This window comes from Dryobates pubescens, chromosome 10, assembly GCF_014839835.1.
Source record: "Dryobates pubescens isolate bDryPub1 chromosome 10, bDryPub1.pri, whole genome shotgun sequence".
Taxonomy (NCBI): domain Eukaryota; kingdom Metazoa; phylum Chordata; class Aves; order Piciformes; family Picidae; genus Dryobates; species Dryobates pubescens.
The window spans coordinates 21127464-21151356 of record NC_071621.1 but is presented as its reverse complement, the minus strand read 5'-3'; the positions used below and the strand labels follow the sequence as shown (position 1 = coordinate 21151356).

The following is a 23893-nucleotide window of genomic DNA, read 5'->3' as shown; positions in this document are numbered from 1 at the left end:
AGCAGACCAACCAGTTTCCAGACAAGTAGATTTGTGAGCTAGCAAGTAGTTTCCACAGTCAAGCCCTTTTGCCCTTTTGTTACAGAATGTTCTCTTCCAAGAAGAGGAAACCTGAGATTAAGAACAAAATGGACTGAGAATATTTTGTTATTATTTAAACTGACATAAAGCACAACAATTATGTACTTTAAAACCTTACTCAAGACTTATCTTCTTAGCTGTAGATTGATTATTGCTCTTATATATATCTGAAAAAGAAAGCAGTAAAGGAAGAATTTTTTTTTCCTGAATTACTACTTGGAAAAGCAATTGCAGATTCTGTATTTCAGCCTAAGTTCTTACCAGCAGTGACTGTAAGAGGATTACCTGTTTTAAAGAAGGTATTCCTGTTTAAAAACTTCTCTCTGCTAGAATGCAGTTAATTCTTTTCCACCTTTAACCCAATCTAGTATGCAGATCATGTTCCATAGGATGTTGGTTATTCACCATCCTGGATGTGCTCTGTGGTTTGTTTCATCCTGGACGTACAGCCATGTCCTCATGTCCCTATACTGCTTCATAAAAATCAGTCTGAATTCTAATCCAAGGACTTTGCAACTTGTGCAGCTCAATCATCCATGCATTTAATAAGCACGTTGAATATTCCATTATTCAGTATTTTCATTAATGACTTTATTAGTGCCTGAGACAGTCCCTAGTGGATTCTTTTGTTTGGGAAACAACCCCCTACACTTATCTTTCCATTTGGACTATGAACTGATGATAATTAACTTCTGAATATGACTTTACACACCCAGTTACCTCTACACCAGGTTTCTCTGCCTTACTTCTAAGATAGCAAATGAATTAATGTATAATATATCAATTATTTCTCCTCCTCATAGAAAACTTTAGCTGTTCTTGTAAATGAAATAGTTTAGTATGATTTGTTCTGACCAAATCTGTACTGCCTGTTATTCATCCTTCGTGTGCCTCCCCATTTCCTGAACTTTGTGTTTAATTCTATCGCTCCTGGGGTTTTTTTTGAGATAAGCACTTTCCTCCAGTTTTTTGTAACACCCTGTGTTCTGTGAGTTCTCAAAGATACTTGTTATGGCTCTTAGACCTCTTTAGTCAGTATTATAACTGTCATAGTATGAATTTTCCTAATCTGCAAAGAGGTAAAAATATGCAAGCCCTTACTAAGCAAGGTTGTTCTCACCTGAGTTCTCACAGATGTCACATTGTTACCTCTACACAGTGCTCTGTCTTGGAGCAATAAGGCAAAAGAAGGCATTAAACACACCAGCCTCTGCAGCAACATCTGTTAGTAGTTATTTCTCTCCATTGTGATTTCCTTGGCCTTCATCTTAATTATTTCTAATTTACTCCTTGACATTCTCTCTTTGTTGTACTAGATTATTTGGCATCTCCATCTCTCACTGTTGTGCATGCATTACCATACTATTTTTGGTACCCAAGCTAGTAGTTTAACACAGTTTCACTTTCTGTTCTTCTTTTTTGCATGAATGTTTGCCTGAGTGAAATATTTGTGGTTTAACCAGATGTATGTCTTCATATATTTTCTGTAACACAGGTCCTAACCTATATTCCTCAGAGAATTAACTATGATAATGTGAATGAATCATATTAAAATGTTGCATATTTTTATTTTTGAAAATGCTTTCACATTACTTCCACCTGCTGAGCAGTTGGACTTACTGAGATAATATTTTGGCAGTGAAATCTGCTCTGCATTTAGCAATATGATTATTTCAGTTTCTGCAAGACCATATTCTTTTTATTTATGATTCACTGAAAAGTTATCATCACCAGAGTGTTTGTGGAATATTAAACTGGTTTAGGACTCAAAACACCAAAAAATCATCTGAGAGGAATAATTCCCGGATGCAATGCCATATTTCTGGAGTTCTTCCAAGCAGCAGGGGGGAAAAAAAAAAGTCTAGTAAGAAGGTTTTTCCCACAGGGGAAAACATAAGGTTTTTTTCTGATTTTTCTTTGCTGCTGTTTGACATTAGGATGTCCATTATATTATCCACTTGACATGGAATACTAACAGAACAATGCCCGGAATGGGCAGAAAATGTAATGAGCTGATTAACTTTGTTAACTCTGTACAGCCAAGAAAAAAATTCTACCTGTGGGTAAAAGGATTTCTACAGATTGAATTGTCTTTACAAGAATGAATGTGTTATAATAGTAGATTATTATGAGTTCTGTAATTAGTTTCACAGCTGCCCAGCTGTGCAGTCACCAGCATAACTGTTACTGACTATCCTTGAGTTCAGTTTGCCATAGGAAGATGTTCTCCATGAGAAGGGGGAAAAAAAAAGGCATGTTTGTTTACAAAGGAAAGAAGATTGAGTAGAGAATGCAATAAACTGTATTTTGCTTTCCAGAATATTCAGAAAAGATTCTGCTTCCTAACCTGTGATGCAGCTAGTTACTTGGGAGATAACCTGCGAGGAATAGGCTCCAAGTTTGTGAGATCTTCTCAGATGTTAACGTCATGTTCAGAATGTCCCACCCTTTTTGTAGATGCAGAAACAGTGAGTATATTCCTTTCAAAAGGTGTGTGCTGCTTTGCAGTGTGCAGAGAATATTTTTTTAAGGGTTTGTACTGACAGGACAAGGGGTAATGGCTTTAAACTGAGAGAGGTAAGGTTTAGATTAGATATAAGGAAAGAGTTTTTTGCTGTGAGGGTGGTGAGATGCTAGAATAGCTCTCCCAGGAAACTGTGGATGCTCAGTCCCTGGGAGCATTTAAGGCCAGGTTGGATGGGGATTTAAGCAAGCTGGTCTGCTGTAAGGTGTCCTTGGCTATGGTAGCAGGGTTGGAACTAGATATCTTGAAGGTCCCTTCCAACCCAAACCATTCTGTGATTCTGTACTTTTACTGGCTGTTTCACTGTTGAGTAACTCCTGAACAGATGTGTCAAAAAGGTACTCATCTCCTATCTCTAATTTTTATCTCTTGTTTTTAACCACATTTTAATTAATTTTCCATATTATTTTATTAGATAAGTACTGGCAAATAGGCAATATAGAATCATAGAACAGTTATGATGTGTTGAGCTTGTATATCAAAAGCTGATATAAAACAGATGCCCATCAGACTTGGTTGGCTCCAAAAATGGAAAAGGAGAAGCTATTTTTAGCATAGTTTGGCATGAAAGATGGTAATATGTTTAGTGGTTTCCTTTCAGTCAACTGTGATGTGAGATAGGTGATAAAAATACATAATAAGGGGTGAATGAGATGGCCTTTCCCATTGTTTTCATTCTGGCCCATATTTATCCAGCAACATCAGGACAGTGTGGCTTCACACAGAAGAATAGAGGTGGGAACTTGCAATGTGTAATTGTGGGCCAACTATTGTGACCATAAAAGAGCCATGCCTTGCATCATCAAAGAGCTGTGGAGAACAGTTAACTAAGCTGTATGCAGCACTTTTATTTTAGGGAACTCTTCTGCAAAGTTGTTGAACACAGAACACAGTTTCCATTCTGCATTGTTATAGGTGCAACTTTTTCTGTTGAGTTTTCAGCATAGTATTCTATCTATACATATTTTTGCATACAAGTATTTTTCAGTATTAGTATCTAAATCTAAGTATTCTTTTGCAAGATATTCACTATGCTTTCTCCTCCACTAATACTTTTATTCTTTTATAGTGATATTTACTAGAACTTTTGATTTAATTTCTCCAGCTACTGTCTTGTGGCCTTCTTGAGAAGCTGAAGTTCAGTGTTCTAGAACTGCAGGAGTACCTGGACACATACAACAATAGGAAAGAGGCAACACTCTCGGTATGATGGAGTATGTTACACTCTTGGTTTTGTACCTGTATATATTTATGCTCTATCTGGAGACTACAGATACACTCAGATCTGTCTAAACTAATATTCAGTAGAAAAACACATTTCAGATACTGGATTCATTAAATATTTTATCCTGAACATATGAACAAAAGAATTAGCTGTTGTATCCTTAATCACAGAAACACTGGCATCTTTCATATTTCTGTTCTTTCTTCTGTTTGGTTATTAATTTATTTTCTTGGTTTATGCAATTCAAATAATAATGGAAATCAAGACCACACTTTTTGAACTGGGCCAGAATAGAATAGAATAGACCAGGTTGGAAAAGACCTTTGAGATCATCAAGTCCAAGCTATCACCCAACACCATCTAATCAACTAAACCATGGCAGTCAAAGCAAATTATCACAATCTGTGTGAATAAGTGTAATTGTGAATTTTTGTTTACGTGCTGTGAAACTGCTTTATTCATACCTTTTTTTAATGTCTCTCTGGAAACAGTGGCTTGCAAACTGCAAAGCAACATTTGCTGGGGGCTCACGAGATGGAGTTATTACCTGCCAGCCAGGAGACTCAGAAGAGAAGGTAACGAATGAGCAGTATTACCTCTGCCCTGTAAAGTGACATGTATGATATATCTCGTTCTTGACCCCACAAGAGTCTGCTGTACTCTCTGCTGGGCTTGGAAATAATCCAGTTTTCACACTTAAGGCTTGAAGGTATTATTGCCTCAGTTTTGTTGCCTGGCCACAGGAAAAGGGAAGTATTCAAAGGCAATACTTCTGCCTTCCTAGTTTAGATGAGGGAGCAGAGCTAACCCTGCCTGGGCTGTGTGTGCTGTCCCTTCTAGGAAGACACTGCAGCAGTAGTTTCACACAGCACAGTGTGTCTGAAAATCACTGCTGGTGTGCTGTGCTTCCACATTACACCTATTTTATCTACAGCTGTTACAGACTCTGTCTGTCCCCAGGAAGACTTGCCTGCTTGAAGTACACTTTAATGACTGTAAAATAGCCAGTGAAATAATTTATGCTGTAGATAATCATTTATAGCTAAGGCAAAACATCTCTATCACTTTTGAACAAAAGTTTTACGTGTATATGTGTAAATATATATGTATATGTGTATACATATACATAAATATATATATGGTGCTGATTCCAGTTAAGAAATCAGTCTTTTCAGAAATTGGCACCATCAGGAGGCATTCCTGTTACCAGGTATACTTTGTATAGGAAACAGCTGATATCTTGGTCGTATAGAATGAGTTGAGAAATGTTATTTTGTGGTGTTTTTTCCTTTTGGAGGAAAAAGAATGCAGAAGTGGGAAAAAGAGGGGGATGGAGAAAATTAGCCAAAATCAGGAAGCAGAAACATCTCCTTTTTCCATCTATTTTAATTTATAAAAGATAATAGTGAAATCTTCAGATCACACAGTTGCAGTTGCCTGAAACAACAACTGCTTTTTCAAATACCTAGGTTTATTCTTAGGTTGGCTTCAGTTTGTCTTTTCCCCTAATTCACTTTATTTTCTTTTGGGTTTATCTCAACCTCTTTCCCACTTCTTTGTATTTGTCTTCCTGTCTTTGAATTCTTTTGATTATTTGTTTATTAAACACTATTTCCCAAGAATCCCAAATCCTTGCTGTGCCTGCATTTTGGCTTCCTGGACCTTATTAGCAAATCTAATTTGCTAATAAATCCTTTGGCTGCAATCACAGGCAGTGGGAAAACTCTTCAATCTTCTCTTACCTGGCATTGACACGAGAAAGTTACAGACACCTTCCAATGCATTTAAAGAAGATACTGTCTCTTCTGTAATTGCAGCTTCCCCATTCACCATTACAAGTGAGCTATTCTCACATACAAAAAAGAAAGACCTTGAATATATGCTAATAATTCTCCTGCAAGTGCATCAGAAGAGGGAAGTAAAGTATATGTAGGGAGGCAAAACTATTGGAACATACATGGGCTTACTCTTCCACTGATGCACAACACCCTGAAGAGTGACCTCAGACTGTAATGTTACATACCTTAATGTATACAATTTAACCTGTCCTCTTAATCCCTCTTTTGGAGACCAATAAAGAGGGATGGAGGATCACAAATCCTGCTGACAATCCACATGGGTCCTTTTTTGAAAAAGCAGAGAGAAGGCTGAGGATAAGGAACAAACTGTGATGTGAGCTCACATAACTGGTCTAAATATATCTAGAAGTTAGTAAATGTTAAGTTCCACTTGTAGAGGGCTTTTAAAAATTCTGCTTCAGAAATAAATGTGTTTTTTGTGAAGCAGGGGTTAGTATTCTTAATTGCTTATCACACTGAGAAGAAGGGTTTCACACTCCTACAGGAACGCCTAATCTTTCCCCAGTGTTATTCCTTCATCCCACAATACATTATTCCTTGGAAGTTGACAGGACAGTAGGTCTTTGACCTGCAGGCAGGTTTCTTTCCTCTTCTTCTCATTCACCTGTCAGTGAAAGCAGCTCTTGCCAAAGGAACATTCTGTTCATTTGACAGAATTGTGATGGGAGGAAGAGTCCAGGGAAACCAAGGAAATATTATTAGGAAAGAATAAAAATAAAAGAATACTCCACAGCTGGGAAGTATTTGTTTTACCTTGCCTCACCTCCTTTAATCTGAAAGGCTAAAGAATCTAATAATTGTAGAGGGAAGAAAAAGTGTCTTATAGTGGTGGTCATAAGGGAACCTGACTAAGTACTTAAAGTCATCGAGGATTAGACTAGGCCCTGAAAACTTCTGGCCTAAAGAAATTGCTTGCTAAAGCACAAAGTCAGGCTGCTTCTGGAAAACATTCAGAATTTATTGTAAGGAAGAGAATCAACACCTTACTCTACAGGAGGAAGAAATATTAGATCCTCACAACTCCCACCTGTTAAAAATATTGAGATGAAAATAGTCCCTTCTACAGATGAGGCAGACATAAGACCAAATTCATCATTAGCACAAGCAATTGCATCACAAATGCCTGCTGATGCTGATAATTGGCTTGGCACCAGTTTCTCCAATCAGATCTTACTTCAAAATAATTACACATAATTTTTTTACCATTGTGACTGTTACTGAAAATGAACAAAGGCAGAAATTGCTTATTCTGACATTAAAGAAGCTTGAAATAGAAGTTGTCTAGGTCAGCTACTAGAGCTAGCAACTTTTCTGAGAAGCTTCATGTCCCAGAATATCTTTCCTTGCCTTATTCTTGCAGCAGTCTACATGATTTGGGTGTGTCTGTGATTTGGAAGCTTTGATGCTACTTTGAGCAACGGAGTCACAAGGACACAGGAGTCAGTTTACAGACAACTGCACATACTGTGATGCTGTCTGTGCAGGTGTCTCAGTCTTAAATGAGTACAAATATGAGTGCATTCCCAACTGTACTGAACAGGGATTTTTTAAAAAATCTAGTCAAAGATCACTTTTGTTTGAGGTTGGGGTTTGGGAGTTGGTTTGGGTGGTTGATTATTTTTTTCCTGGAAAAGAGATACATGGAAGACCCTATTTTTCTTGTCAGTTAGCACTGTTAATTCAAATAAGTATTTATCTCCAAATGAGACAGTTTATTCTGTAAATCCAAAATCAGGACATACCTTTCTTAAATCTTCGCTCATCCCAGAGCTCACCTGGAGCTAATGGATGTAGGCTTTGCAAACTCAAACTGTTAATCAGCATTTAAAAACACACTCCACCCCATAAAGTTTTGACCAAAAAATTCAGAATGTTCCTGTTGCTATGAATTCCCCTGTGGCTAAAGGTTCAATTACTCTAGGCCACCAGTAAGACTAGGGGTGTACCTCTTGGGACCATAGTCATCTGGAGCTGGTTATAGTAAAGCTGAAGGCGCAGTGAGTCTCACTGTTAAGTTAGAAATTCCTGAGAGTCAGTATCTCACTGCTGTTTGACTAATCCATGCTGTTTGACAATGTGGTCAAATTGGTCTGGGTAGGCAGCTTTTCTAAAGGAGGAACACAGATCTGGTTTAGATTTCTCTGGATGGAGTAATTTCTACTACCCTTTAAGTCCAGTGGACATTTAATAATGGACAGCATATGCTGTACCTCTCTTTTTCTCTCAGACAGATAAGGGTTGCACACAGCAGTTATTTTGTTACAGCGAGACTCTCCTGCGCCAAGAAATTACTGTTGCCATCGAAGGGGTTTTGTCTGAAGAAATTACTGCCTGACTCTCACCTCTTTGCAGTCTGTCAAAATGATTCCTTGATGAAACAAGAAGGCCTGTGACCTAAAGATTGTTACTTTTCTATCTCCCTGATCTGCTAATCTCTGTCTCAATAAGAATTGGCATTGCTGCTAGGAGGTGTGTCCTTCTTAGGTGTATCATTCACTAGCTGCAAACCACTGATTGTGTAGTGTCTAGTAACTAATCTATACCACCACCACCCCTTACTATAGGAGGCAAACTAGAAACTGAGAAGATGCTTAGGATCATTCCACCTTGAGCCCTTGCTGCTGGGGACTAAAAGAAGTGTCACTTGGTTCAACAAATGGTGTCTTTTCAACTTCCAAGGAATATTTCATTTTATGCTGAAAGAGAGAGGAAGATAAGTTACAATCTTGAAAATTCAAAGCAATATGGAGTTGAACATCAGCAATTTAGGGAGATTTTGTATCCAAGAAGGTGGTGGGGTTTTTTTCATGTAATGTGAAACCCCCTTCCCTTGGTTTTTGTTTTGTTTTTTCCCTCCTCCTCCTTGCTTGCCCTGGTTTTGGAAACAGCAGGGGGGAAAGACCACAAAACACCATGAAATTCACTGATTTGCTGCTTCCCCCCCCCTCCCTCTTCCTTGAAGTAAATTCCATGGCAAATTAGAAGTTATATGTGGATTCCAATATTTTTGAAAGTCCCAATGAAATTTGGTCACATGCTGAACTTCAGAGGAGCTTGAGACAGACAAGATTTGAAAAACACAAGCCAACACACCTGTGAATTTACTAGAGCATTGTGATCTGTCTGCTCTTGCCTTCCTATCTTGGATTTCCCTTTGCAGAGCTTAATTTATATCAACTGTATGGAAGCCAAGATAAAAAGTAATTTTATCAAGAGTATCAAACAGAAGAAAAAAAGGTTATTCAAGCAAAGGTGTAAAACAGCACAAGAGCTCAAAGCTTAGTTTGTCATGGTTTTATAGAAGAGTAGTGTAGGGTTTGGGACAATACTTTTAATGCATTTTTTAATACCCGTGCCCATGGAGAGAAGCCAGACTGAAAAATGTTTCCAGGCTGCACAAAGTTAGCATTATTTCACATTTCAGTGTTTGCTGCCTTTGTATCAATGATAAGGTAAACAATTGTAGTAAGAATTCCAAATGTTTATTAGCACTGTGTGCATATGCACTGACATCAGGTTGTAACTGGGCAGATGTCATTGTGTTTGTTTGTTAGAGCAGTTACATGATGGCTCTGTTCATCTACAATGTGTGAGAGCGTAAAATACATAAAATAAGGAAAGCTGCATTAGATGTACACATTGCAAATGTTAGTTATTGGCACAGAAAAGAGGAACACTTATTTTTTGAGGAGAGAAGATAGTCCCTTAATCTTTGAAATGATAACATAGGTCAATAGGTCAATCACTGACATAGTAGTAGTTCCAGAATTATGAATATGTGAATCAATACTGGTGAGGGAAAGGAGCACAAAGATGCCTCCAGTTGTGCCAGTGCCACTCAGTGAAACCAAACTGGATGGATTTCAAATTACTTTCTTGCAATAGCCATAACATAAAAGCTGTATGCAAAATATTTCCATTGTAACGTGCCAAGTAATAAACCCAGCAGCCACAAAGATTATCCTGGAAATTTCGTTAGATCTGTTCCATCCCAAACTAGGAAGTATCTGTAAATAACAAAATAGTTATAAATGACAAAGTTCAGTTCTGTTCATCACTTGAAAACCTTGTCCATTTTTTAAAGTACTTTGCAATATGAGCTCTTTGTTAATAACAAAGCCAATTTAAATAAAAGTATTGTTTCAAGAGTTTTCTAACACGATTTCACTGTAAGTTCCTGAGCTACTGAGTGGGACAAATTAAAACTAATAAATATGAAGACCTAACTGAGGCTATTTAGACTGTAATTTGCAATTAGAATTACAGCTTGATTTTCTTGAGAATGCTGTGCATGTTGTATGTGATGTTTCCAACCAGTTACCAGGTTGAGGCAAGCATTGCTAATACTGCTGACAAGTTTTGCTATTAAAGATGGGCTGTGCTTCCTGTTGCATGCATTACACTGACGCTATACTTTCTTTCCTTTCCTTTTCTCCTGTGCCATGCTTGCTGTGTAGCAAATGGAATCTCTTGCAGTAAGTTGAAGTTCTTTCCTATTCTTTGTCCATCTGTAGATGGACTAATACACCCCAATTTTACTGTTTTACTTCTAAGCATGTTTTTCTTTTTACTATAATTTTCCTGTAGAAAATGTGGTTCTACATGCAGTGGTGAAAATAATTCGCTAAGGTGTGTTTTGTTAAATCTGAAATTCTGCCAAAATTCTGACACCTTTAGATGCTGTTTTAAAAGGTCATTCACAATTGTTTGCTTACTTTAAATCAAGCCTTTGAATTGATAGAATATGCCAGGGTGGAAGATTTTTTTTTAAATTGTTATTTTAAAATTCATCATTTTCCATTTGTCCTAATGCAAACCTGAAACATATTGTTGATAGTCATCTCTAAAATAGTTTTTGTTGATGTTGATTAATAGTTTCACCATTATTTGTTTCCAATACTTATTCAGGAAGGGGAAAAAAATGAGTTGCTTGATATGGTAACTACATACTGAGTGAGTTGATCTTGAGTCTTCAAGTGGGCATTAGTTTGTCTTCATTCAGGTTAGCAGCCAGAAGGGTTAAAACTGGAGATATTCAAGACTGGGCTTGACAGGGCTCTGGGTAACCTGATCTAGTAAAGGCTCACTGCAGGGAGGGGGTGGGTTGGACTGGAGGACCTTTGGAGGTCCCTTCCAACCCAAGCTATTCTACACAATACTATGATATTGTTCTCAACAGAGAGAAAAAAAATGTGTTTCATGCCAAGCTATCATGAGATGGTTTTGATTTTTTTTTTTTAATTGTTATACCATGTCCTGGTTTTCCATTGATTTTGACTCCTTGTGACAACTTCAAGTATTTGTGTGTTTAACTGCTATGTAGTGCTGCCTGTTCTCCAAAAATTGAATAGAATTAATTTGATTCTCACTGGAGCACCTTGGGCTTTGTCCCTGCTGGTGAACTCAATTTGACCAGGGAGCAAGTGTGTATGTCCATGGGTCAGCACTGGGGATGACCAGCCAGCACCTTCCCTGGCTTGGGCACCAGCCAGCCCTTGACATTCCCAAGCGTGGTTTGAGAGAAGACAGAAGCCAGAGACACTTCCAGGGGGTCCTATCTAAACAGTCAGTCTTTATTTGGGAAAAGAACAGTTAGCCACACAGATGCAAGATTGGCAGTGTTCCATAGCCTCAGTTACAGACAAGGGCCTCTGGACAGGCTTATTTAACAGGCAGTGTCCCTCGTGCCCTGCCTCTGCATCCTCTTGGCCACCAATAGGTTTTGTCCCTGTTCACATTAGTTCTGACCTAGCAGGTCACATACCCATTCCCTCCCTCTTTTCCCCATCACAGATCTGCTGTGACTTTCTTTATCTCCTGTGGGTCTTATTGTGTCAGTTTTGGTGGGATTCCTCCCTTCCATTTAGGGCAGGATCACTCTGATGCTGCTTACCAGTAAGCAACATTAAATGTACCAACTCAGATACAAGAACCAGGTTACCCATAACAGCACAGAGCTCAGACTAGGCAAACTCACAGTGCTGAACTCTGCTGCTGTGGCACCAACACTGAGGTGCAAGGTTGTCTTGGCAGGACAAACCCTGCCAGGTGGACACCTGCTGGCTTGGCATTCTCCTCCTGCTCCCACTCTCCTCCATAAAACTCCTTCAGAAGGAGACTAACTCTACTGGGTTTTGGCAGTGCCCTTGGATGACTCTTCACAACTGGGTTGCTGTCCACCCCCCCACCCCCAGTGAACAAAGCTGATTTCTCCCAAAGAACCTCTTGTTTGACCTCAGCTCCTCAGCTTTGTTTGTCTGGTACAGAAATTTTGGGAACTGGAAGGTCATGGTTCTAATTTGGGCTTATTAATATAAACCTTGGCACTTTGATATTGAAGTATATGTAAATAAACAGTTAACATCCATAATGTTTTTTAAGTACTTCTCATTAGTATTTGTGCTGGCATTTGCATTACTATGCTAGTAGCTAAGCATATATGAAGTGCTTTAAGGAAGCAAAGACATTAATAGCTGCTGCTTCCTTCTGCCATATTTGACATGAAACTCTGCTCCAGTTCCTGCAGGCAAACAGAAAGATCACTGGGCCCACTCTTGGTCACTCTTTTTCTAAGAGAAGACAAATCAAAGAGGGTTTGAAGTCTGTAAGGCTTTCTTGCCAAAGGGTCAGGAGGCCTCCCAACATTCACTTGCAGAATTTTGCTAGAGATTAAATATTCTTCCCTTCCCCATTATGATCCAGCTGTGGGACCACAAGATTCCCCCCTCTAATAGAAACACAGATAGCAGGACCATAAGCATATTAACTTGACTTCTCTGACAGAGGTGCTCATTGCATGTTACTTCAGCGTGTCAGACACCTTTTGTGTGGTGCTGCACATGACACTGGAAGAAACAACTTACTATCCACAGAATAGGATCTACTTAATCTGTGAAAATAAATTGTAGAAGCCAGGTGTCCTCTTAGATATTACACTCCATCTATCTGTTATATAGTTTCTTTAAGATGGTGGGAAATGTGTGAGCTGAGGTTTAAGTTGTAGAGATGTTTTTACCTTCTTCCTGCTCCTGGCTGGATTTATGGTCTCTCTTCCTCTCCCCTCAGAGAAGCAGGCAGGAGCTTTGACCCTCTTGGACAACTACTTCATCACTTCTCTCTGGGGTTTCCATCCTCTCAGAAGAGGTCTTTGACCAGTTCTGTAGTTTTGAGGAGTTGTATGTTCTATGCAGCAATTTCCCCCATATTCTGCCTCTACTTTCCAGCTGCAAACTGGAGACAGTGAAGATAATTTATATAAACTGCTTCAAGGTTGATGCTGATACATGAGAGCTAGCCATTAGGATTTTGATTTTCAGTGTTGTATATAACTTGTTTTCTGAAATAGTATGATCATGCTTCAGTAAAATAATGTTTCTGAAAGGCTGAACTATGTCAGTTATCCCAACTCACTGATCTTTATTAATTATATCTTCTTCTACAACTCTTTCCTTAGCAATTGGAACTGTGTCAGAGGTTATATAAACTGCATTTCCAGCTGCTGTTGCTTTTTCAGTCCTACTGTAAACTTATTGGACAAGTGCATGAAGTCAGTTCCATGCCAGAGGTATGTAACAAACTACAAAGCCTTACACTGAAAACACCACCTTACATTCATGTTCTTATTTTTATTTCTATGGATGCTCACCAAAGATTAAACTATATATATAAACTATATAGATAGATCTGCTGACAAAACCCTTCAATACAGCAGCACCTGCAGTCACCACATTGGGGGGGTTGTAATTGACTGTACTTTCAGAGACTGCAATCTTTCACACATTTGATCTTCAAGGATCATTTCAGTCAGTGGTAGCAAACTAGAATGATATAAGAAATCTTCACTCACTCACTTTGCATGCAGGAAGGGCTCACACTGTGTGAATGCCTGTAAGTGATTTATATTTATTTTAATTGAGGCCTTCATTTTTAGGGAAAATGAGACTTTTTCACTCAGAGAGAGAAAGTATCGTTTTCCTAGATCATGACTGATACCCTCTGAAATCTGTGGAGACACTTAGACCAGGAGCATTTGTTAGCATGACAGTAACAAAATCATTTGGTAAATGAATCTTAACACAGATGCAAAATTAGGGGTTATGCTGGAATAATGTATTGCAATTTGCAGCCATATAGACTGTCTCAGTTGCATGGGGATTATAGGAGAAATATCTGCAGTGGGTTTTGAAAAACAGCTATTAAATAGTTTTGCATCCACTTATATCTGAGCAAGCAAAGGTGCTGTGTAGAATTGCCTTACATTTTGACTGCAGATGTACTCCCTGATCTTATTCTCTGAATAAATAAATCAAAATTAGTTTAATGTTTCTAAAGAGTATTAAATCTATTTTTAAAGCATCATTATACTAAATACTTTAATGATATAAGTTCTTTTAGTTCTGTGATTTTTACAAGCTTGCTTCTTTAATAGTTTTCACCCTGTCACTTTTGACCCAAATAGCTTTCTGGTTTTAGATAAATCTATGTATCTTACTTTAAAACACAAGAAGAATACTTAGAGTCAAGTTTATTTTCAGCGATTCCATACAATATGTAATACTTCAAAATATCTTTGAGGTGATCCCTTTAAGTTAAATGATCACAATTTAAAGAAAGGTAGTAGAATAACTTGTTGTTCCTTACATGTTTTTCTCCAGCTAAATTGTATATATTTTGAAGTATTGAGGAGCAGAAGTTACTGTACTTCGCTTGTAGCTGTAGAACAAAGTTTCAAGTACTAAAATGTATTTTCTTACAGTTTCTAGTAGTTTACAGATTCTCTGTAAATGGAAATGGTTTGGTTTACCAGGTATTCTGTAGCAGGTATATGAGTACCTGGTCTTAAGGAACTATTCTGAGCACTGGCTTATAATATGATTGAGCTGTTCACTTTTAAGAGAAGATAGGGCAGTAGGCATCTCATCTTAGAGTACTGTAAATATTGAAAGTATTTTGTTTTCTTTATAAGAGGATTGATTTCTGTAACTCTGCTTCACAGTTACGTTTTTTGTTAGATTGTTATAAATAAACTGAGAAACAATAACATGAGAAATATCTGTTTCACCATAAAATTCACATATTTTGCTGGAGCCACAGACTAGTATTTAAAGGAAGTTCCATTGTTGGTTATGTGACTAGTTATTTTTAGCATGCAGGAGAATGAAAAGGTAGATCTTTGGAAATTAACTGTGCACTTGTGAATTATTTGAGTCTTTTGAGATATTAACTTGCCAGGCTAACAAAGGGTTATGCAGTTCCTGTTCACCTGTTAATCCTATCCGATCCTCTGTGTGTTTTGTAAACAAGCAACAACATCATTGCTAGGAAAAATTTGCTTTCATAAGCTTTTTTACTATGATATGAACAAGTAACAGGAGTGAGAAATAAAGGATTGATTAGATGTGTGCTTTTGCATTTTAGCAAGCCAAAAACACAGCATGGGGTTAAAGGAAGCACAAAGCTGAACAATTTGTAGTTTGTGTGTTCTCTATGTTGTGCAGAGCACGGTGATCAAGAAAAGCCCTTGTGTTAAAATGGGGCCTTTTCCATAATGTGTGCATCCAACCTAGTAGTAAGAACAGATCTGAGATACCTGCTTCCTTTGGTGCCTGTGGAGAATGAAAATCCTCGCCTCTCATCTTTCTCTTTGCAACAGCTGTTAAATATGTCAAGAGAACTAAGTGAGTTGAAGAAAAATCTTAAGGATGCTACTGCTGCAATCGCAGCTGAGCCTCCGACGACGGAATCTGAGCCCACATTCAATTCGACAGAAGCAGCTATTCAGTCCATGCTGGAGTGTCTGAAAAACAACGAGCTCGTTAAAGCCGTCCAGCAAATAAGAGAATGCAGGCAAGTGTTGCTACATGGGTCATATTAGACTTCTGTGTTACTAGAGAAGTATGTGCTTATCACCTTCCTCACTTTATACTAAATGGAATGTGCTTGGTCAGCATAATTAATTAGTTAATTAGGAGGTATTGATACTGTTAACTTTTGCAGGGGGGTACCACAAGTAGCAGTGTCAAGTCAGTAAAACAAGCATATGCTTGCTACTGCTAGGATCTTTAATTACATTGAGTAGATCAAAACTGCTTATTTTGAGGCTCTTAAAAATCTTAGAGCTAATTCCTCATATGTGTACATCACTGGCATCAGCTGACATTCAGCCCAGGCACTTAGTTGAATGAGTACTCTTCAGATACATTATTGTTTTAGGTAATAGTAATTGTGGCATGTATGTGGTTTCAGTGCCTGATACCAAAGTCTGAGTAACAAAAAAGTAGTATAAAACAGTGAGTTCCTTTCAGCTTTTAAGTGAGTTATTCTTTCAGAGTCATTTGTCCTTTTACAGATCTCATATCACCTAGTGTCCATCCATACTTATAAACCCATAATGATATGCACATTCTTTTCCTGTTTCATTGCAGGATTTTGTGGCCCAATGATATCTTTGGAAGTAGCTCTGATGATGAAGTCCAGACACTACTGAACATTTACTTCCGGCACCAAACCTTGGGTCAGACGGGCACCTATGCACTGGTGGGCTCCAACCAGAGCCTGACTGAAATCTGTACCAAATTGATGGAACTGAATATAGAGATCAGAGATATGATTCGCAGAGCTCAGAGCTACCGAGTCATCAATACTTTTCTTCCAGACTCCAGCGTTTCTGGCACAAGTCTCTGACAGGACTCTTGTGTCCTCTTTCAAGATGGGAGTGCTGCCCTGTTGGAGTGAGGTGGCTCGATGTCTTCTCAGCCTTTCAAAGGCTTGGTCAAACTGTACTCACTCTTGTTACATATAGGATTTCTTCTAAGCAGATACGGGCTGAACTTCAAATGTGTAGCAATACTGTAAGGACAAAGGTAGCATAGAGCATCTGGGACAACATCCTTTGTTCTCTGTTGCACAAAAATCGGTTAGCGTTTCACTGAGCAACTGCAACTCACTACTGAAGAAGTGACATCCATTGCATACCAAAGCCTACTACACTGAACAATACTTCCTTTATAGCAAATTAATTTTAGGTTGGCAAAAGTGCAATGTTTCCTTCACAAAAATAATATTTCTTTGGTTTTTTTTGTTAAAAAAGAAAAAGAAAAAAAAAAGAAAAAAAAAACCTTGTACATTTTTGTTTCCTTTCTTTCTCTTATTTGGTTGAGTGAAAGATGGGCAGAATGAAGCTGGCCACAGAAGCTTGGAAACTGGTTGGTCAAAAGCTGAGAGCCTGTGTATATGAAACAAATTGTAAATGGACTACAGTTCAATGTACACTGTAATTTGAATATGATTACTGTATCTTAAAACAACGAGCTGCTATGAAGTACATTTCCTAATGTTACTAGGCTACTGTCTCTGAAGGTACTGGATCATATTGCAGAGGTCTGTTCTTAGGCCCCCCCCCAAGCATCATGAATGCTCTTGGTAGAGTTTTATTTTTTTGTTCTTTTCTTTTCCTTTTTTCTTTTTTTTGTATCCTTTTTTTTTTTTTTTTAAAGGACCTTGGCTGCTTTTTACTAGAGGGTTGCTTTTATGAATATATTTATACTATTAAAGGAGGGCTGATCTAATTTAACTTGCCATTTTGTAGGAGAAAGTCCCATCACAGAGTCAAATCTTTTGAACTATTATGCATGCGTTATTTTTATTTAATATAAAATTTTGAGTATAAAAAAAGTAAAAATATTAACGTGAAATGCAAGTTCTCATGTTAAGTTTCTTTAAAGAGATGTCTTATTTTATTTGTAATGTATATAGAAAAGTCATACTTGTATGGGGGGTTTTTTCTTACATTTAACTGCTGTCCAGTGTTAAATGTATGCATGTAAATCTGTTGCACATCTGAGACACTTTTATTCTGACAACTATGTAACTTATTCACTCTGTAAATACACTTAACCGTTTTTGTGAAGTGACTTTGGTTGATGTTTGGATCAGTACATCCATTTAACTGAAATATAAAAGTCATATGTAATCACAGCAGAGTATTGTTGTGAAGATTGTGTGCTTGTCTGAATCTATACATACAGATGGTTGCAGATGGTACCCATGCTGAGCAGCCCCAAAGGAGACCTTTCTCATTATTTACGGTGAAACCGTCTCTTACACTGAAAGAAACAAATGATAAATATAAGCTTTTTTTTTTTGTCAGTCTGTACTTAGAACTCAACCAGGAAGAATATGTTGACTAAAAAAGTTTCATAGCTGAAAAAATTCCAAAATGGAGGTGAAGATTTATTTCTGTTTAAAAAAAAAGCCAACCACCAGTAACGGTCGTGTTTGTTCCAGCTTTGGGTTTGGATGAAGTTTGGGGTGGTTTTTTTCTCATGCTGAAGATAGAGCTGTCCAGCTCCTGCATCAGCCCCAGCTCTTGCATCAGCCCCAGCTCTGATAATCCAGTAAAGCCCTCCCCTTTTTGTCTTTCAAGATGCATAAACAGTTTTACATAGCTCTTGAAAAATGTTTGTACTAATGCATAAAATGGGTGGAGTTGACTTTTTTTACAGGTTTTCTGATTTTGCAGTCCAGAGCTCTGCAACACAGTTGTAGCTGCAGGACAAAACAGATGCAAGGCAAATCACAGCCTTGTGTGACTTGCTTTGCATCTGCAGTGTAATCTGCAGTGGTCAGAGGTCTTCAGATTTCAGTATGTATTTCGCTTTTGAAAGCTATTTAGAACTGCAGTCTGGGTGGTCTGCAAAAATTTTAGTGGTCGGTGAAAGATGAGTTCTGCTGTATCCCTTGGCAAAATCATGGCTATTTTACATATTGCAGTATCACAGGAAAATTCAAGTTGGAAGGAACCTGAGGAGGTAATCCAGTCCAATCCCCACTTTGAAGCGGGGTCAGACATGAAATCAGATCAGGTTACTCAGGCCTTTTTCTAGATGAGTCTTGAAAACATTCAGGGATGGAGAGTGCACAGCCTCTGTCCAGCTTGTCTACTTAACTGTTCTCATGGGGGTGGGGGGATGGGTTTAAAAACAAAAAAAGTGTGAAGCTATCTTGTTTCATTCTATGTATGTGTTCTCTCAGACCATTACCATGAGCCACACTGAATGGCCTGGCACCATCTTTCCTGAATAATCATAACCTGACAGGCACCGTTAGGTTCCCCTGAAGTCTTCTCTTCTTCAGGCTGAATACGCCCAGTTCCTTCAGTGTCTCCTCACAAAGCAAATGCTTCAACCCTGTGACCAGCATAGTGGCTTCCACAGAACTCTTTACAGTTGATCAGTATCTTTCTTACGCAGAGCCCAAAACTAGATGTGGTCAGCTAGATGTGGTCTAGTGAGTGCCAAATAAAGGGGGGACAATCACTTCCCCTACCCCACTGGCTCTTCTTCTGGTTACATAGCCAAGGATCTTGCTGCTGCACTTTGCTGCAAGGGCTCACTACCAGCTCCATACCCAGCTCCCTGCCAACCAAACCCTACAGGCACTTTCCAATGAGCCGCCCCTCTAGCTGGGCAGTCCCATCTGTATCACTGAAAAAGGTTATCCCCATCTCTCAGTAGGAACTTCCTCTCCTCCTTGCCAAGTAGCATAAAGCTCCTATTGGCCCATTCCTCCAGTCAGCTGAGATGCCTCCAAATGACTGCATTTCTTTCAGCTGTTTTAACTGGTCCACCTGGTATGGTGTCACCTGCAAACTTGACAAGTACACTGTTGCCTTTTCCCAGTCCCTAGTAAAGATGTTGAACAGAAACGGTCCTAGGACAGGCTACCTCCTGCACTCCACTCCGAGTACTCCATTAACCACTACCTTGAGCACCTTGATTCAATTGGTACTTAATTGAGCATAAAAACCTCCAGAGGCTCTTTCCACAGTATAGTATTCTGTGATTCTTTGCAGATACAATGAAACTCATAATGTTACCATCTAGCTTTACTTACAATTTTCAGGCTTCAGGTAGAGTAGATACCCATATACTCCAAAGCCTCAGTGAAGTTCAACACAGGAGGAGCTGTATGGCCCTGACTACATTTTGTGTCCATGAAAGCAAATTCAGTTGCTGCCTTCAGTTATATTTAAGCCACCTACCCTGGAGGTACATTACATGTCTGGAAAGCATCTCAGGCAACAACCCTGTAAGTGAAGTAGAGGTACAGGGACCTGTTCTACCTGTCTTGAGACATATTAAGTCTTATGAATTCACTCCAGGCACAGGTACTGCAGCTCAAAAGGTTTTTCCCCTTCTCAATGGGGAAAAGGTGAAGCTTGCACTTCTGCTTCCTATCTTACAGACATAATCTTCTGGCATATAGCCTTTGATTATCAAACTCCTGTGGATTTTTAATATCTGACAGAGCCACAGAGAAGAGACACTTGCAAATGCATTTACCCCAGACTTTGTTCCAGAACATTTACATCTTCCACAGCAGCTGAGTGACTCAAAGCAACACTTGCTATCACAGTTTTAATCTTAGCATTCCCCAAAGGCAGGCTTAGAACCTGCTTTCTTTAGGAAAATGGTTTCCTTCCAGATATATTTTCCTTTTTCATCCCAGCAGGATGGAACTAAGGGGTAACAAACAAGTGCAAACTTTTACTGAACTTTATTCACAGCATATTTTCAATTAAATTAGATTCTTTGTAAATAACAAAAGTCTTTATCCATTATCCAATGCCAGGTCAAAAGCCTAAAGTCAAAACATTGCAAGAGACTCACAAAGTGCAACATGCAAAACAGAAGAGGGCACACAGATCAGACAACATATTTGAAGCTGTAAGTGCTGTCACAGGACAGCCTTTTGCCTTTGCAGCGGCCACAAAGCTCTTGGCGATGAGGTCTCCTGAAGTTAATGTGTCTTTTCTTCTGAGGGCAGGAACACCGCGTCTTTGAACAGGTCTTTAAAAATATGACATTTTTAATAATAGATCACAGCTGCTCACTTCAGGTTAGACTTACATTTAGCTTTCCTTAATCATACTAACACACCTGGGCTGATAGACTGAAGAGCTCATGTGGTAAGAGCCCTCTGGAGTTAACCTGCAAGAGCAAAACCCTACCCTATGCCTAGCTACACATAACACTGCATGAACAGAAAATTATTTGCAGAGGCCATCTGCAGGAGGAGATTACAGTTGCTTAATTTAGTAAATTACATGAAGTCTGGCAGTTTTGTCAGGATAAAGAAATATGTAACTTGCCTGGCACTGGATTGCTTCCACTCGATAAGGATTAAAGCCCTTTTGGCATTTGCGACAGAGCTGCTTGAAGTACACCTGAAAAAAAAGTTGTCAGTTACTATAGAGACTTACACAGGGTGTTTGGTACAGGTACCTATATTTGTGCCAAAACACTGAAATGTCACAGGAGCAAGAAACTTGATAACTACCTTGTTGCTTCCAGAAATGCACCACACGTATGCACTCTCCCATCTGGTCTTGCAGTGTTTACAGTGGAAGTAGCCATACTTCTGCTCCAAAAACTGCAGAGAAAGGAAAGTTCACTGAGCAGCGCCGGGCACTACACCACCAGCCAGCCCAGCTCCCTCGTTACACTGCCGCCTTTCACGGCCAGGAGGCGCCACTGCTGGAAGGGCAGCAAAACTGCTGGCCTGGGGACAAGGGGCTGGGAAGTCTTGAACGAGAACCATCAACCAGGGTGAGGACCACTGTGTCTTTTGCTGCTCAAAGGGACGATTTCTCGCTTCACAGCTCCTCCCCTCACCCCCTCCTTGCCCAGGGCGAGCTGCCCTGGGTCCGAGCCTCAACTCAGGCCCCGGTGTCCCAGCATTGCACCTGGAAGGGACTCCGGCGTCTGGGGTCCGCGGCGTTCTCCCGTGGTTTCTCTGATGTCTCATCACTCGGCACAGCAGCCTGCGCCTGGCCATCCTGCTGCTCCCCGCCACCATCCTCTTCCTTTTGTTTCTCGGGGGTCATTTCGGATGCCTTGTCGTTCTGCGGTCCAGTGGCCTCAGGCAGCGCGAAGAGCCGGCCATTGGCCACGGATGAATAGAAGGCAAGGTGCCCTTGGGTCCGAATAGCAGAGGGGCGGCCGACGGGCAGCGTGCGCGTCCCCAGCGAGCACTGCACGGCGGCGTCCGTCCGCAGGCTCACCTGTACGCCCACCTCCTTCGTGCTGGCCCGGGGTAGCCGCGCCAACAGTTCGGGGCTCACCTGCGACAGGAGGGCCTGGAGCTGGCTCTGGCGGTAGCTGTCCAGGTAGTCAGAAGGCCTGGGAGTGAAGGGCCCCCCGAGTAAGGGGCTGATAACACCGCTCTTACTCTGCTTCCAGCTGGGCTGCTTCACCGCTGGGTCCCTGCTGCGGCCTGGCGTGAGGCTGCCCCTGAAGCTCTGATACATGACAAAAGGACGATAGACAAAACTCTCCATAAACACAGCCGCGGAAAAGTCAACCCCGCTTGTCTCCCTGCCCTGCCTTTATCTTATCCGGAGAGTGGCTTCTAATTGCTGCTAATTGATGGGGAAATTGGTCCCAGCCCGTCGGAGCTAGCTGGGGGCAGGGAGAGCTAAAGGTTTGCCCTTAGTTGAGCCCCCAGAGCTTTTCCCTGGCAGGTGAGCTGAAGCAGGAGTGACTATGTGACCAAGCATGCAGCGTGGAACACCTGGTCAGGAACACCACAAAGTTTGAGCCATCACACAGTGGATTTCCCTCCCTTACCTCACTGAGGTCTTTGTAGGAGGTCAAGGCCTGTACGAAGGCAGCCTGCATCTGTGTCACCTGCACACAGGCCCACCTGCTCTGCTCCTGAGGACCTGCATCCATCGTCTTGGGTAGGAAATGCAACTGCAAGGCTAGAAGCTGCAATAACAAGCGTAGGGCTGAGAAAAGACTTGGTTATTTATGTAGCTGTAAACCGGGGGAGATCCTGACAGTTGAATAAGCTCTGAGAAGTAATTGCTGCTCAGAAAGTAGCACATCTCTGCCAGGCGCTGGACAGATAAATAGATGCGATTCAGCCATAGTCGGGACAGCCATGGCTTCCCATCGTGAGGAGAAGCTTGTTTGCTGACAGCTCCTTCAGTTTACGTCCTTAAAAGAAGGAAAAGGGAGGTTGAAAGGGGATGAAGACTAACAAAGCCTAGATAAACTGGATACCCCACAGACAACAGAGCAAAGAATGCAGGCAATTAAATGTCTGAAAAGAATTCTTTATCGGTATTAAAAGCTCTAAGCATCCCCATTGCTCTCTGATTTGCAGAGTGTCTATAGGCAGCTTCTCTGTCAATAGGACTGGTTTAGGAAAAGATGTAATATACTTCAGTTTGTACAACACTCCAGAGGGAAAACGGTTATACCAGGAAAAGTAGCTTAATATCTGTATAATGAAATAAATTATAGTAATGCAAGCACCTACATATTAGGCTAACAGTTCTTCTTCTGTAAGTACTTTAATTCAATTTTAAGGTAGTATTGCTAAAATAATATGATTAATCATACAGACTATTCCTATAGAGACTGCAGAATCCTCCAAATCCCTGGATCTGCTGTGATGCGAAATAATTTATCTGCATGACTCCTCACCACCTTTATAAAAGCATTGCATTATAAAATGCCAACAAGACAGGGGCTAGAGGAGAGCTAGTAGGGACAATGTCTTTCTTTAAACATTCACAGTGTATTTGAGAAAGATCTTTTGAAGTGCCTAAAATCATTAAGAAACAACATTTTAATGGAAAACAAAAAGGAGTTGAGATTTAGGAAACATACATTCATCATAGTTGAAAGTAAGATAGTGAAAGGCTCCACATAGTGCTTGGGTTTTCCAGGCACTGTTTCTGTCAACTCAAAAGCAAAAACTGGGTCTCAAGATGACCAAGTTATAACCTGGGCCTGAAGTGTGACTGTAAAAATATGAAGTTGTTATCATGCGTTGGTAGGGGGGTGAAGATTAATTTGAAATCTACATGCCATCATTCAGTACAGTGGTATGGTTTCTTCTAGAATGCTTTGGGAAGAATTAGTTGCTTCAGCTTCCCAGAACACTGCAGGATTTGTAGTTAAGTTAATTGGAAGGAAGAGGGTCATAGAAAAATTACTGTATGAAGAGACATTGAAGAAGATGACATATGAGTAAGTAGGTGGGGTGATAAAACTGTAAAACAAGGACTGGTGTGGAGACACAAGAAGAAACTCCTTTATAACACAAGAGCAGATGACCATCCAGCTAAAACAGAAGGTGACTAACTCAAAATTAGTGATAGGAAGAAATTTCGACCCAGTTTGAAGTTATTTT

The 23893-nt window shown here is 39.9% G+C and overlaps 2 protein-coding genes across 3 annotated transcripts in view; one reads left to right on the top strand and one right to left on the bottom strand.

The window, feature by feature from the left end:
* The window catches only part of FRY (FRY microtubule binding protein), a 196155-nt gene extending 179367 nt beyond the window's left edge, over positions 1 to 16788 (top strand). The window contains exons 57-63 of one of the 2 annotated variants that reach the window (XM_054164677.1): positions 2400 to 2549; positions 3711 to 3809; positions 4322 to 4405; positions 10147 to 10164; positions 13143 to 13253; positions 15342 to 15535; positions 16114 to 16788. In XM_054164677.1, the coding sequence (XP_054020652.1) occupies positions 2400 to 2549; positions 3711 to 3809; positions 4322 to 4405; positions 10147 to 10164; positions 13143 to 13253; positions 15342 to 15535; positions 16114 to 16372 (915 nt within the window). In that variant the 3' untranslated portion in view covers positions 16373 to 16788. The remainder of the gene's footprint in view (positions 1 to 2399; positions 2550 to 3710; positions 3810 to 4321; positions 4406 to 10146; positions 10165 to 13142; positions 13254 to 15341; positions 15536 to 16113) is intronic. The other variant, XM_054164678.1, reaches the window with a different exon arrangement.
* A 3606-nt stretch (positions 16789 to 20394) lies between these two features.
* ZAR1L (zygote arrest 1 like) lies at positions 20395 to 22028 on the bottom strand. Its single transcript, XM_009907045.1, has 4 exons — positions 21435 to 22028; positions 21029 to 21121; positions 20841 to 20915; positions 20395 to 20538 (listed from the first exon to the last, which is right to left on the bottom strand). Exons 1-4 carry the CDS (start codon positions 22026 to 22028, stop codon positions 20395 to 20397), a joined length of 906 nt encoding a protein of 301 aa, XP_009905347.1.
* Between the last annotated feature and the right edge of the window lie 1865 nt (positions 22029 to 23893).

Excerpts from the sequence above, each read along its gene's own strand:
- ZAR1L (XM_009907045.1), bottom strand. The coding sequence starts at position 22,028 with ATGGAGAGTTTTGTCTATCGTCCTTTTGTCATGTATCAGAGCTTCAGG. Across the intron at positions 21,122-21,434 it reads GACGCCGGAGTCCCTTCCAG|TTTTTGGAGCAGAAGTATGG; the intron begins GTGCAATGCTGG and ends CTTTCTCTGCAG. Across the intron at positions 20,539-20,840 it reads TGGAAGCAATCCAGTGCCAG|ACCTGTTCAAAGACGCGGTG; the intron begins GCAAGTTACATA and ends ATATTTTTAAAG.